At 42.6% G+C, this 15,575-nt stretch overlaps 1 protein-coding gene across 2 annotated transcripts in view; it reads right to left on the reverse strand.

The window, feature by feature from the left end:
* Window positions 1–3,500: 3,500 nt before the first annotated feature.
* SLC1A3 (solute carrier family 1 member 3) overlaps window positions 3,501–15,575 on the reverse strand; it is a 77,578-nt gene continuing 65,503 nt past the window's right edge. The window contains exons 6-10 of one of the 2 annotated variants that reach the window (XM_025867380.2): window positions 14,286–14,578; window positions 11,427–11,660; window positions 10,671–10,865; window positions 7,575–7,709; window positions 3,501–5,739 (exon numbers count right to left, since the gene is read on the reverse strand). In XM_025867380.2, coding sequence (XP_025723165.1) covers window positions 5,535–5,739; window positions 7,575–7,709; window positions 10,671–10,865; window positions 11,427–11,660; window positions 14,286–14,578 — 1,062 coding nt within the window. In that variant the 3' untranslated portion in view covers window positions 3,501–5,534. The remainder of the gene's footprint in view (window positions 5,740–7,574; window positions 7,710–10,670; window positions 10,866–11,426; window positions 11,661–14,285; window positions 14,579–15,575) is intronic. The other variant, XM_073890991.1, reaches the window with a different exon arrangement.

Below are 15,575 nucleotides of genomic sequence, written 5' to 3' on the forward strand. Positions count from 1 at the left end.
CCCAAATGAAAAAAATGTGTTCACCATTGGAAAAAAAATTTTCAGCCCTGTAATGGATTCCAGAAAATTTTTTATGTTGGGGCAAGGGGTGGTGGGCAAGAGGAAGGAGTGAGGAAAAAAAAAACCAACAAAAAAGAATGAGAAGAAAAGAAAAACAGATGTGAATCTTAAAATATTTCAAACATAGATATCTGAAATACTGTTTAATGTATTTAAGACTGTTCTGTGAAATCTTTTTTTTTTTTTTAAGAGAGATTGTGGGGTGGGAGATGCAGGGGCAGAGGGAGAGAATCCGGAGCAGACTGCCTGCTGATCGGGGAGCCCAATAAAGGGATTGATCTACGGCCCTGAGATCATGACCTGAGCTGAAATCACAAGTTGGACGCTCAACTGACTGAGCCACCCAGGCGCCCCAAGACTAGTCTGTGAAGTCTTAAAGGTGATTGATCAGGCTTTTTAAATGGAGCCACCAGATTTACAAGCACATAATGAGTGATAATGTCCCCAGAGCAAATAAACAGCAGGAAATGTCCCAGATCTGGACTGCCTTTTAAAGCAGTGTTTTTGTTTGTAGAGAGAAATTAAAAGTTAGGATGATTATTTTTAATAAAATCACACAAACTTTTATCTACAGCATCACTTCATTGAGGCAAACACAAATTGTCTTGAATTCTTCATTTCGCTTATACGTTGGTTGTTAGATTAACAAATAAAAATACAGGTTGCCCTATGCAATGTTTTGGGATGAACTTACACGAAAACATTGTTATTTAGTACTTACACTAAAACACTGTTACTTATCTGAAATTCAAATTTAACTGGATGTCTTGAATTTTATTCAATCACCCTGTATGTGCAGATTCAGTAAAATGTGACTTTCCAAACTGAAGTTTGAGACAAGAGCTTTGCGGCTGTGATGAGGGAAGATCAGCTGGAAAATGTTACCACTTTCTGAGTTCCTGTCTGTGCCTGGGAAACATAAGTGATGGAATGGAAAGATGAGAACTCGGAAGAGGATAGCAAAAAAGACTTTGGGAGGGGAGAGAGGCAGGGCACACGGAGACAACACGGAGAATAATGCCCAGAAAGGAAGGGGTTCCTGGGAGAGACTCTTGGAGAAGCAGGATGACTAGAAAGAAAAGGGAAATGTGGGCACTGAAAAATTTTTAAACAGCTTGATGGCTTTCTCATATGTATCCTCCCTCTGCTCTGCAGACCTTGGAATTCCTTATGTGCTTATCAAGCGAGTTCTCTTTAAGAGGAAGTTCAGTCCTTGCCCCCCAACCCCCGCCGCCCCGCAACGAGCTCCAGGCTCCCCCTGGTGGCTGTCGTGGGTATCGCCCCCCCCAGCCCCTGCCTCATTTATCCCGGAGAAGCCTCATCTCCCACTTTCCCTCTTAGAAGCTGCCCATCAGCTTCCTTCGCTCTTTCTGTCTTGCCCTTTTTTATGTCGGCTTATTCATTCGGAGCTTGCCTTCGGCGTCACACTTCCCAACTGTTCTGGCCCCCGGGAACAGGCCACACAGAGCTGGTCATTGTTGCCCCAGTTCGGGGACCACCCGGGTGGGAGCAGAGACTGCGCGCCGCCGCGGAGGCCGGATGATTGACAGCAACCTCGGGTCAAGTGCCCAGCGGCCGCCCGGAAAGAGGGCTCCCGGCCCCCCCCCCCCGCCCCCGGCTCCCCTCCCCCGCAGGATGCTCTTCCCTGGGCTCCCAGCGCTTCCTCTAAGCCCCCTTCAGATCCGCGCAATTAACAGCACTAAAATCCCTGTTTTCAGCATGGTGTGTATGAATAAAGACTTACAAAAAAGGGTTTTATTTGGAGAGTGAAACTATTTAACTTGGGAAAGGGAACCCTGCTGGGAGCGAGCCAGTGGTGCTGAAGGGATAAATATGAGAAAGGGAACACACCGACCCCCAACTTCTCAAAGCGGAGGATTTAAAAATTTTGTTAGAAATGTATTTACTTACCAGAAACATTTTTAAAAAGTTCACCCGAAAAATTTTCAGTTAAGTTTGTGAACAGACATGTTCCCTTCTTCATCATCTTCTGCGCCGCCCCACCCCCCCACGCCCAACAGGCCATACAGTCACACCTTGACAGAGCTGCTGTATCCCTCAACCCGTAATGGCGCCTCCGCAGACCTCCCACAGGCTGATGACCAGCTTCTCAGGCTTGCACTGTGGAGGGGGTGGGGGTGGGGAGCAAAATCCAGCTTAAGCGGCAGAAGTGAGAAAAAGGCTGGTGATTGCGGGAGGAAGCACTTCCCTGGATGCTTTTGTGTCCAGAATGTCCTACAGGTGTACAGATAGGGGTCCCCTCAAGGTGGCCAGAGCTGGTTTGTTTCCCTCAGACTGTGAGCAGTCTCCTTCCACTTCCCCAGCCAACTATTTGAAGATCACAGATGCCTTGGAAAAAAGTTAGGATGTACTGATCAGTGATTTGTAAATTTTTTGGCCAAAAGATCCTTCAGACTACCCTGACTTTTGTGTTAGCTTTCCTCTTCCTAGCTGTTTTCCTTTTGCGTGTTTCTCTGAACAATATTTTGGGAATCTGAAAAGTATATAAGTGAATCTAAAGATCAGTTTGGTGAGCATTAACTTCATCATGATATTAAATCTTTCTATCCAAGAATGTTGCATATCTGTCCGTTCATTGAGGTCTCTCACAGTCTTGCAATAAAATTTTATATTTTTTCTCAGTAAAAAAAAAAAAATCCTTCACAGAAACAGATGGAAATTAAAATGTCAACCCCAGAAAAAAAGCGAACACACAAAACCTTCCCCACAATTTCAAGGGCTATGCAAACTCATTCAAGTCTTCACAAGGATGACCTAAGGGTTTACAGACCCTACTTAAGAACCTCTCCTCTGTTACCTACAGGTAGAGAGAGAGTCAGATTAAAGAGTCTCCAGACACAACTTCAACCTGGGCATTCCATATTATCGTCTGCCAATTCTTTATTAAAAGCCTGAGGGGAAAAGCAGTAGTCCAAAAGTTGTTCTTTATGAATAGAAGGAGTTCCCAAGCACAGGGGCTGCTTCTGAAACATCCCTTGAGATCTTATTTGGCTCTTTTCACAAATGGCAGCACAAATCACATAGATAAATCTACCTAGTTTGAAGGCCAGACAGGAAATTACTTTTTTGGAAGAGCCAATGGTGGTGTTACCCTTTTCTAATCCTCACATGGAAATGATCCAATTTATCTGAGAAATTTATGTGGACAAGTTAAGTGCAGGCCGACACAGCAAAGTGCTTCCTTCACCAACTCTCCTTTCCGGCCCCAGTTCTAGGAGTTGGGCAGGGAGAGAGCACGTATCCTCATTTGTTTTCTGGTGCCCGGTTCCCCCAGCTGGTCCTTCCATGATGTTACCGAGTATCGTCTAGAAAAATCTGCATGGTATCCTCTCCCAGCATTGCCCTGAGCTCACTACAATACTTCCAGGGATGGAACATGGATTTTCCTTCAGGGAGAAGAATAACAACAACATACACAATTATAATGTAAAACTAATTTTTTTCTTTATTGAAAATACATCTACAAAGTAATGTTTCTCAGTCCCCACTGGGTGCATGCAGATGCAGAGCCTGTGATGGGCTGGCAAGAGGATCATCCTAGAGGACTTGTTTTCCATAAGAAATGGTTAGTATAAAAAAAGATCACACTGTGTAACAGAATTAATTTGACATCATTAATTTTTTGCTCTACTGGTGTCACGAGAAGCCAGCCATGGATATTAACTTTTGTAGTGTATTTCCCAAATAGAGCCTCGGCATTAAATGGTTACTCCACCACAGCCTAACGTTAACTTTTGTACACATACAATGCTCACGATCTATAGAAAAAAATATCTCTAATTGTATATCGGAGGGTGGATGTCTAGATTTTCAGTCTGTTAGCATAATTAAGTCCACTCTTTACCACTTTAGGTTGGAAACTCAAACACAGCTGATATTGTCTGATAGCTCTACTCCAGGTCTTTGAATGAATACTCCTCAGGAGGTAAAAAATGAATCTCCTCTAAACCTGGGAGCTGTCTCGCCTGCAACTGATGCCCCTTCTGGTTTTTTTCTTAGAACCACACTGGCAGTGTCTTTATACTGATTCATCTTCTACCATTTCTCTCAGGGACACAAAATAAAACCAAACCCCACTCCCGCTGAAGGGTTTGAATGATTTGGTAAGTGGAATTCCAACACAAAGAGATATCTTGTTTCTCTCATTCTGAGAACTTTTGATTATAGTCAAAAACCTTTTCAAATCAGAGACCACCCACCCAGCTCACGGACCCTCTATTAGAGAGAGAGCTCATTCATTTGACTTCTTTTAAAAATATATGAGAAGTGACCTTCTATGTTGATAGGCAGACTTCCTTGGGGGATGATTCTGAACTGAAGAGAAAAAGCACTTCAGGTTTAAAAAAAAAAAAATGAACCTCTCCATTTTAAATTCTTCCTTAAAGATGATCTATAATCTTGGTGTTTTAAAATCCTGTCTATAATGTCAACCATGCTCCATTCTTTCCTACCTGGCTCTTTAGTGTTCCATAGTAAGACCTTGGGCACCCTTGCTAGTTGCTAGTCTTACATTTTACTTCCTAAAAGTCTACAGTCAGTTGAGGAGTGGTGGGAGACACCCTTCCCAGAGCAGCCCCTTCCGTTTGGGAAGACTAGGAAAGAAGGGAATATTTCCCCTGTTGGGAAGAACTGAGCAGAGTTTCATGGATTATTCCACTCCTGGAATGGCCTCCAGCCTGGTGACTTGCATAACTGACATTTTGGACACAACACCTGGTAAACCGTACAGCCAGCCCTCCCCTACTTAGAAAGGTTCATTCCCAGTTAAGTGTCCTTTCTGAAAGTCCCATGCTCCATGGGATGACACTCGCTATGGGATGTTCCAAGGGGGAATAGAGGGCAGTCTCTTCCATGACGTCACAGGATGTCTGGGCCAGAACAGACCGTAAAGGCGTCCAGGGAGCTCACTCATTTTCTAGACGAGAACACTGAGGCCTGGAGATGAGATGGGACTTGCCCACAGCCACATGGAAAGTTCACTTTATGAGACTCCGCACAGCTGCTCTGGCTGTGTATTCATGCTGCCCTGCTATTAATAAAATCAGGATGCAAATCAGAAGAGAAAGGGGGAAAAAAACCCCTTCTACTCTCCCATTGATAACCGATTGTAGTTTATCAAGTTGATTTGATACTAAACCTGAATTGTATTCCGAAGGATTTTTAACTTTTGAAAGTTGATTTAAAAGCATGTTTTAGCCCACTATTTGTTTGACTCTTCAGCTTATAAAAAATCACATTTACAGTTTTGTGTGCCACAGAAACTTGTAAGATCTGATCTGACTTGCAAAATCCTCCCTTGCTTTTGGATGAATGGTTCCCAATCCCATCAGAGCCCGCAGGAAAAGGGAGGTAAGGGGCTTCCTGGAGAGAATGAGTTGTAACAGATGGAAACATTTTATAATGGTTTGCAAATCACCTGCTGCTCAAGAAAACATTTTTGTGTGTGTGTTAGTCTACATCTTGGTTTCACTGTCAATGGGTTTCTCAGTCTCACTTTCCTGGGCAATCAGCTGATACGGTTTCTTCATTTCATTCTCTTCGATCACGGAATTACCCATTTCCATGTCTCGGTTCTTCAGTTCGTGTCGTGACAAGTACTCCACAATGCCCGCTCCAAGGGAGTCTCCCAGCACGTTGGTGGTGGTGCGGAGGCGGTCCCTGGGGTGGGGGTGGGGGGGCAGAAAAACGGGGCTTCTGTGAACATCACGTGATTTCAGCTCATACTTTGAACCGGCTGCTAAATCTTTAGAGGCATCTTTTAAAATTCGGCTTGGTGTCTCCACCAACTGCAACATTACATAGCAGACACATAATGTTTATCACAGTAGTTACTAAAAGTTATAAGGACACATAGATGACCAGTGTTCAGTTACTATGTATGTATGTGTGTCATGTTAGAGTACCAACCGTGGGGCATGACCCCTCCCCTTCTCCTTCTATTTAAAATTTCTCTTTGCCTCTCCTACAATTCACTTTCCTTTATACCAGTCATTCTCAAAGTGTGATCCAGAGACCCCCGAGGGCCCCTGAGGTCAAAACTATTTTCATAATAATGCAAAGATGGTTTTGGCCATTTTCATTCTCCTTTTCTGATGAATGCCTAGGTGGGGTTTTGCAAAGACTACAACACAACACAAGAGATACCACAACAGATTGAATGCAGAAGTAGTTAGCCAGCTGTCTTGAATTAAGCCAGACACTAAGGAGATTTCCAAAAATGTAAAATGGTATCCCTCTTGTCCCTAAATTTTTGGTTTGGCAAATGATATTTTTTTTCACAAAAAAATGTCATCTATGTTAAGATGTAATGAGTTTATTATTGTAAACGCTAAGTGAATTTAACACTTTTTAAAAATTTTCTGTTTTCCTAATATAACTATTGATAGCTCTAACCCACATAGATAAAAGCTTTTTGGGTCCTTGATAATTTTTAAGTGTAAAGGGGTCCTGAGACTAAAAGCTTTGAGAACCACAGCTTTAATACTATAACAGTCCTCATGGTAGGTGAGTGCTGACTGTGGCCCAACAGTGGGCTGAATGCCAGGCATCGCTGCACATAATCCTCAAGCACCACGGGGAGGTGGATGACATTATCATTTCCATGTTACAGAGCAGGAAACTCGGATGGCTGGGGAACCTGCCCAAAGTCACACAGGGCTGGGACGCGAACACACATCCAAGTGACTGTGGGACTCATGCTCTCAACTGATTACCCCCTCCCTCTTATCATGCCTCGAGCACACCCCTCAACTCTTCATAATCCTTCCAGTGAAGGCAACATACAGTTGACTCCAGCACCTATAGTAGCCTTCTAGGCATTCACTTCGGGCATCCTGTGGAAAAGTTTTTTGCAAGTGAAAGGGAATGTATGAGAGAAAAGATGTCAGCTAGAAGGGCGAGGAGACCATGGAAGAGGGATGGGCCCCCGAGATTAGGGTCTGAGGGGATGGAGGGTGTCTTTCTTGGAACTTTCCCCAGAGCCCAAAGTCAACTCTACTTAATGATGCTAGTGCTCTTCCCACTGCATGACTGTCCCTCTTCCTGCCGGGTTCAGATGGGAACATCTGTGCTGCATTTACGCTATTGGAATGGGAGGCACAAGGAGGAGGGCCTGAGCCAGTGTGTGAGGCCTGTCATTCTGCTCTGGCCACCGTGGGGATGTGTTGCGCAATTCAGAAAATGCCTGGCTGATTTATGTTGGTTTTGCAGACAGCCCGTTTCCCAATCGCTGAATGGCTTTGTGGAGTGAGAAGTGTAGTTGCCAGATGTGCCCCACGGACTGCTACGGGCGTGCGTGCGCGTGGTGTCTGGGCCTCGGTCTCTAGATAAGGGCAGGGACTAGGGTGGCAAAGACAATTTAATCACAAGCCACGCTGCCCCTCTTGGTGGAGCCCTTTTGGCAGGTGGGCCAAGCTGCCTGGTACCCTGGAATACCGGGGGGCGGGGGGGGACGCTTGGGACAGCAAGCCGGAAGGCAGTCCAAGCTGACTCACAGGAACCAGTCCACGGCGATGATGAGCGTGATGTCGTCGGTGGGCAGGCCCACAGACGTCAGCACGATGACCATGGTGACCAGGCCCGCCTGAGGAATCCCTGCTGCCCCAATACTGGCAGCTGTGGCTGTGATGCTGTTAAAAGAAGTTCCAAAACATAAAACATTTGTACACGTCCCCCCAAACAGAGAGTATGCCCGGCAAGCCACGCACGGCGGTGCCAGTGTCTGACTTGCCAAGTGAACAGAAGAGGCTACGCTTTAGAGAAATTGAAAGGAGACTGTGAAAAAAACCCCACTGAGCTAACACTAATATTAACTAATATTTATCAAGGGCTTATTAGGTGCCATCTGATATGCTAAGCCTGCCTTATCTCCTTTGATCCTCACAACAACCCTTAGGAAGTCGGTCCTATTATTATAGCCATTGTTTAAATGAAGACACTGGGGCTAATAGACTTTTTCACATACCTGAAAATGTTTTATAAGGTCTAAAATATTGTATTGCTACAATAACAATTTGTTTCCTATAATTCCTCTATGCAAGTCGAGGATTGTAAAGATACTGAACTTGTATGATTAATGTGGTCAGGAAAAAAATTAAATTTATTAATTCTAAAGCAAAATGATTTATGAACAAAGTTCTGTACCACTATAAATATTTTTTATGGAGGTAGTGTAGGCCCGGTTTGTAAGGCACACAACCTTGTCTAGGACTCTGTTAAATACCTATTTGATATAGTCTGATGTGAGGATGTGAAAATGTTTTATAAAGAGTAAAATATTACCTAGGTATAAAGTAGAATTAATAAAAGTAAGTCTGTAGAAGAGACTATTATGGTTCCCTTATATTGTTCCTCTTCTATTAGGTCCTAGAATGTTTAGCTGGTCCATGGCTGCCCAGAATGAAGACTACATTTCCCAGCCTCCCTTGGAGCTTAGACTAAGTTCTGGTCAATGAGATATGGATGAAGGTGATCAAGTGCCTTGCAGACTGTGCCCTCTTCCGCTTCCCAGTGGCTTAAGATTTGAAGGTGCTGATAAGCCATCTGGGCCTTTTGGATGAGGGTAATACCTCAGGGATATTGGAATCAAAGCCTGGGTCCCTTACACTGTATAAAACACCTACCAGCCTTGAGAGCTTTGAGAAAGAAAGTCACTCTTATTGTTATTATAATATTTTGCTCTGTCACATGCAACTGAGCCTTTTTTATAACTCAGGGCTTTTCAACCCAGTACACCAAGGTATGCCCAAGAATAGGTTATGGTCACTTGAGATATTGATCTCCCAGCCCCAGTGTAGTTAGACCGTGCTCAGGGCTCCCAGAACCCTCAGACCAGTCACGTCTGGCTGAGATCAGCCTCATTTTTTAATATCGTAACGCATCCTACAGCTATTATTATTTTCGAATAACTCAAAACATATATACAGAGTGTATATATATATGTATAGTATATATAACATAACTTATTTCTAGATACACATATAGGTACACATACACACACACACACACAAAGTGGGGGGACTGACAGAGATTAAAACTAGACTAAAGTGACATGAAAACCAAATGCAAGCCATAAATCTGGATTTTATCTTGGTCTAGGGGAAAGAATTATAAAAGGCAATTTTGGGGCAACTGGGGAAATTTGGATATAGATTGGATATTCTGGAAGTATTTTAAAGAATCTTACTATTGTGGTTTTGTAAAAAATGATTCTTATTCTCAGGAGATGCATGTTGGACTATATACACGTAAAATGTCATGAAGGCAGAGAAAGAAGCAAAAATGGTAAATGTTATCAATTATTGGATCTAGGTAGATGTTTGTTGTAATATTATTTCAACTTTTCCGTTTGTAAGATAATTTTTATAATAAAGAGTTGTGAAAAAACCTGACTTATTTTGATATCCGAAATAAATTGCTAATAAACACACACACACACACACACACACACACACACACACACACACACACACAGAAGAACAAAGTCCGAACTGGCTTGTGAGGCTTAAAGTCTCCCTTACACTTACTTATTGGTCTATTGTGCATAACTGACTTTCAGTAAGCAAAAACGGGATTATAATCGCATATGCATATACGCGGGCTATGTCCAGAAGAATATAAAAGAAATTAGCAAGCAACAGTGGCTGCCTCTGGAGAAGGAACCTAAAAAATTAGGGGAAAGTATGGAAAGGAAAATTACCTTTCACTAGACACCTCAAATATAATAGTTATAAAAGTAGTCCACAGAAATAAAATTCTCAACTTGTTTGTCAATGGGGTCTCTTATCTATTTTATACTGCCTCAAAATTAACCTAAGAGAAAATGTTAATCCAGTTTTTCAAGTGTATTTTAATTTTTTTGAAAGATTTTATTTATTTATTTGACAGAGAGAGAGCACAAGCAGGGGGAGCAGCAGAGGGAGAGGGAGAAGCAGGCTCTCCGCTGAGCGGGGAGCCCGACGTGGGGCTCGGACCTAGGACCCTGGGATCATGACCTGAGGTGAGGGCAAACGCTTAACCGACTGAGCTGCCCAGGCGCCCTATATTTTAATTTTTTAATACTGGCAATAAAAGCTGACATGTCTTAATTCCTTTTAAAACTGAAGTATAATCTAACATTTTTTTAGAAAGAAATATCCATACTATGTATTCTGTAGATTCTAAAAGGAAAGAGCTAGGTGTTTTATCGATGGTATATTGATAAGTCAATCCAGCAACAAGCAGTACGTATGGCATGATTCCATTAATTATACAATGAGAGTGTGTGTGTCTAGGTGTAGGAAAAGTTCTTTATACCCCAAACATTAACAGTGGTGACCTACAGAAAGATGGGGGGTGATGGTGGCAGGGAAGCACATTTTTTTAACTTCTACATTTCTATATTATTAGAATTTCATTATTAATAAATGTATATATCTGTAATTTTAAAAAATAAATAAAAATATCTAAATATCAAAAATAAATCTACTGCCACAAATCCCCAACCTCCTGTTTAGGTTTGATCCCCTTTCCAAACAGTTTCTTCATCCAATCCCCGATCACCGTCTCATTTAAAGTCATTCTTAAGAAAATGTGTAGAACTTTCTTCATACCTGATTGTAATGATCTGTCCAAAGTTCAGCTCAAAGTTGTTAACTTGAGCGATGAAAATGGCAGCCAAAGCCTCGTAGAGGGCGGTCCCATCCATGTTAATAGTGGCCCCCACTGGGAGCACAAATCTGGTGACACGTTTGTCCACGCCATTGTTCTCTTCCAAGCATTTGAAGGTGATGGGTAGGGTAGCAGAACTGAAAATGGTTAAAAAAGGGCGTGTCAGCTGACTGTCCAGATCTTTTAGACCATGACTACGTGTTTGGTATTTTGGACAGAGATCCTTCCTCTCCCATGTCCTAATTTAAAGGGAACTAAGTCAGCACTTGTATAAAGAGGGGAACAGGGTTAGGAGAGCGTGGGTTGCCTCCCTGGGTTATTTGGCAGCTCTCCTGCTCCTGGGGTCTTCTGTGAGGCATTGTTTGTGATTATTCCCCTCTCCCCACACCTGTGCTGAGTGACTCTGCCATCTTTCCCTCAGGCACAGGTCAGCTGGAAGAGAGAGATGACAGTGGGCAGGAAAGGAATAGCTGATTTCCATTTGTCTCCCCAAAGGGTATACGGCCAACCATTCCCTGAATCCCAACTAGGTCTGATGAGCACCTGCGTGAAAATGCCAATTCATATGCCCTGAAGTTTGAAACCCAGAACCATCCCCGCCCCCCCAACCCCTCACCACCACTACAGGATTCTGGATCAAAGTTAAGTTTGAGATACATTTTCTGATGGGGGTAAGCCACACCTATGTACATCCCTACCTGGAGGAGGTTCCGAGGGCTGTGATGAGTGCTTGCAGCAACCCTCCGATAAAAACCCAAGGGTTTTTCCGTGTTACCAAGAAGTAGAGCAGGGGCAAGACAATGACGGCATGAATGAGCAGGCCAACGATGACTGTCACCGTGTACATGGCAAGCTGCCCCCCAATCACTCCCATGTCTTCCATCTCAACAATTTTCCCCGCAATCAGGAAGAGGATGCCCAGAGGGGCGTACCTGTGTAGAAGCAACACACGCACGGTTGGAAGTCTGATTCCCGAAGAGCTATTCCACAGAAACAACCAAGTGGCAAGAAAACATGACAGAGAGTTGACTGCCAAACTTTCTGTACCTAGGATACTATTAGAACTTGCAGAAACTGTGAAGTTCTTTTCTTCTTTCTTTTAAAAATATAAATAGCACATAATAAAGCTTTCCTCTCACTCAGAATTTCTCTAGGTCACATTTTTTTTTTCTCCTGAGCCTATGAAAAAAGACTGGTACAGAGGTTTTTAAACTCACCTCTTTTTCTAGCTCACTCTCCTTTCACTGCACCTGGGGTCACTTTTGTGGTCCTCAGATGCCACCCAACTCCCCCTGCCTTTTGTTCTCCTTCCAAGTACCCCAAACAGCCAGAATCCACTGAACCAATATCCAGACTTTTAGGAGCATTTCCCACATCAGAGCTGATTTTCAAGTTAAAGCAAGATGCACACAATGCCATTTCAGTGTTTTAGATTTGTAGTCATCCTTCTTAATCAAAGTCTGTTTTTATTATTTTTTTCCCACATTACACACCACTTACAATATTACTTAGCATCAGTTTTCAAATCAACTCTTAAATAAATTTACTCTAAGAATAAATTTTATGGGAGGAGCTTGGTGGCTCAATTGGTTAAGCGTTTGCCTTCGGTTCAGGTCATGATCTCAGGGTCCTGTGATCGAGCCCTGACTTGGGCTCCCTGCTCAAGGGGGAACCCGCTTCTTTCTCTCCCTCTGCCCTTCTCCCCTGCTCCTTCTCTCTCACTCTCTCTCACTCACTTAAGAAAAAGAAAAAAAAGAATAAATTTTATGATATGGTGCAAATGGAAAACTAGTACCATTTGCCATAGATCAAAGGCAACGGTATAATAAATTCAAAGCTACTAAAATTAATAACGTGCATGTACATACTACCACGATCAGGTTATGGGTGTTCTAATTAAGTAATTATCACCCACAGGCTGCTACTGACATTTGTGATCTTCCCCTGGCAGACTGGCAAGAAAGAAGAACTGAGACACAAAATAACTCGTAGGTATGACAACCTTTGTTGCATAAAGGTCCCTCTGCCCCGCTTTCAACTCCCTCTGTCTGACGTGCATAATAAAGCGCAACCAAACTCACGTTACCAAAAATAGAGGGGCCAATCACCCTTAAGGAGAAGGGTCTGCTGGGAACTGTGGAGGTCTTATTTCAAGTTGAAAACATAATGCTTCTTTTTAAGAGTCCTTTCAAAACACAGGCCAGGAAATTATAAGACTACCTGTTTTCAGAAAAGTAATAACTCAACGTTGAGTGTGCAGGCGAATGTGCAGCTTGAAAAGCTACACGTGAGGTTCATTCAGCAGCCTTGAATGGGTTTCTTTCATAAAAGACGTGAAAGGTGGAGGCATTTTAATAATATGAAGATAAATGTCCACTTTCAGCTCTGCCAGGATTTCAAAGGAGGGGCCCCAGGATTTCAACCGAGGGCTCCTGTGGAGACCACATTCTGATCAGCCTTCGTGCCCAAGTTCATATCCACCTCGTACAAACTCCTGAAAAATGGATTTCTCTGGGCTTTGGTGGCCATAAAGACAAAGGATATTTTTAATCGTGTTGGTGAGTGCTTTTCTTAGAAGTGGATGCCTTCCTCCTTCCAGTGTCTAGAAGGAGTCTGGATTAGAAATAAAGGATAAAGGGAAAGCAACCCCCACATGAGGCCTAAACCAATCAAAGGGTTCTCTCCCAGCTGGTGAGAATTTACTTTCCAAGGTCAATGTTCCTCTGTGGATTTAGTCTTTTCCTTTGTGCTCTCCTCTCAACTTTATTTGAAGGAAGTTTTGTTATGACTTGTGGATTGGCATTCTGTAACACTTCCCATGAGTCCCTCAGGCAGGCAGCAGGACTGCCATTTTACATTTTACATTTCTTTCTGAGGGCTAAAAACGGAGGAGAGGAGATCTCACTTTTTCTGATGGTCAAGGGGGCCTCTAGGTCTGCTTTGCCCTCTACTGTGAATGCTCTTCTCTTGACCCTTTGTGTGGCTAGTTTCTCCTAGTCATTCAGATCTTAGCAAAAAAGTCACCTCCTCAGAGGCCAAAATCCAAGGCAAATTTTGTGCTTCCTCCCCAGTCACTTTTTATCACATAACGTAAAATAAAATCTGCTGCTTTATTTTTTTTTCACAGCACTTGTTACTAAAGCATTTGGTTGATTTGTTTATTTTTCTATATCCCTTAAAAGACTGTAAGTTCCAGGACATCCTTGTCTGTTTTCTTCATTGCTATGTCCAGAGTGCATGGCATTGTATGCCTGGTATAGAGTAGACACTTATAACTAAATCGATATAAAATGAAGGAATGAGGAATGGTATCCCACCAGCCCTGGAGTAAAGAAGTAGACACCTTGTAAGAACAAGGAAGCAAACTTATTAAGAACAGCTTGCAGATGGGATCCAAGGCTACTACAGGCCCTGAAAATCATTGATTTTCTTGTGCTTACCCAAGTGAGGTTGTTGCCATTGGCTATCCTGCCTGGTGGCATCTTCCTCAGTACAGAACCCATGTTGGTGGCAATAAGCATCTGTATACAGCATAAATAGCAAATGGAAATACGTACCACATTATCACCGCTACCAATCTCATGATGGCTTCGTTAAGAGAATCAAAGAACTCTCTCAGGGCTTGCCCCTGCTCTTTCATGTTGCCAATCACAAATCCAAAGCACATGGAGAAGACAACTAGTCCCAGGGCATTGACCCCATTCACAGACCCTGGAACGGGGACCAACTCCTCTGTGATCCTTGTAAGAGTCTCCATGGCCTCTGACACATTGTTTATTACGGCGCCCACGAGTGTTTCATTGGACTGGATGGGCACTTTAAAGCTTCTCTTCTCATAGTTGGTTTTAAACTTAAAAAAGAAAAGGCACAACAGGGATTAGAGGTGATTTTTGTTTTCTTCTTTTTACTTGCCTGTTGTCCAAATTTTCTCTAATGATATACATTACCTTGCATTCAGAGAATAGTGTTATAGAAGGTATCTAGCATCTATCTAATGTGTGACAAACCTCTACTACTTCCTCAGCACAGACAGACAGACACACACTCAAATATAAGACAAATCCTAACAGGAAAGAGGTATCTAGTTGAAGAGTCTGAACTAAGAAGAGTCTGAACTAAACATACACATGTGCTTTTGCTTTCTTCTGAAATCCTAATAAAATGGCTAAAATGGGCTTTTAAAAAACTGTAAATCCAAATGTTCACATAGTCCCTTTACTATCTATAGGATCATGCTATGGGATCATGGACAAATCACCAAACACCATTTTGGTCTTACATCTGGGAAACAGAAATAACCACAGTGGTTCTACCTCACAGGGTTGTTGTAATGATTAAATTAAGCATAATATATGAGAATACCTTGTAAATTTTAAAGTACTACACTAAGTTTGGTTAATGGTGCTCAGTGACAAAGCCCTTTGGGGACTAGACTTAGCTGGAGATTTCAGTGAATATTAAAAATTTAAAACCCCCCTTTGCACCCCTAAGTTTATAACAGCATTATCTACAATAGCCAAATTATGGAAGCAACCCAAGTGTCCACCAACAGATGAATGGATGAAGAAGAGTCCACACAATGGAATATTATTCAGCCATAAAAACAATGAAATCTTGCCATTTGCAATAACATGGATGGATCTGGAGAGTATAATGCTAAGCAAAATAAGTCAGAGAAAGACAGATACCATATGATTTCACTCATTTGTGGAATTTAAGAAACAAAACAAAGGAAAAAAAAAGAGACAGAGACAAACCAAGAAACAGACTCTTAGCTATAGAGAACAAACAGATGGTTATCAGAGGAGGGGGTGGGGGGTGTAAGAGTTGGGGCCAATAGGTGATGG

This window comes from Callorhinus ursinus, unplaced genomic scaffold (genome assembly GCF_003265705.2).
Source record: "Callorhinus ursinus isolate GAN/ISIS: 27379988/994484 unplaced genomic scaffold, GSC_fseal_2.0 scaffold3, whole genome shotgun sequence".
Lineage (NCBI taxonomy): Eukaryota > Metazoa > Chordata > Mammalia > Carnivora > Otariidae > Callorhinus > Callorhinus ursinus.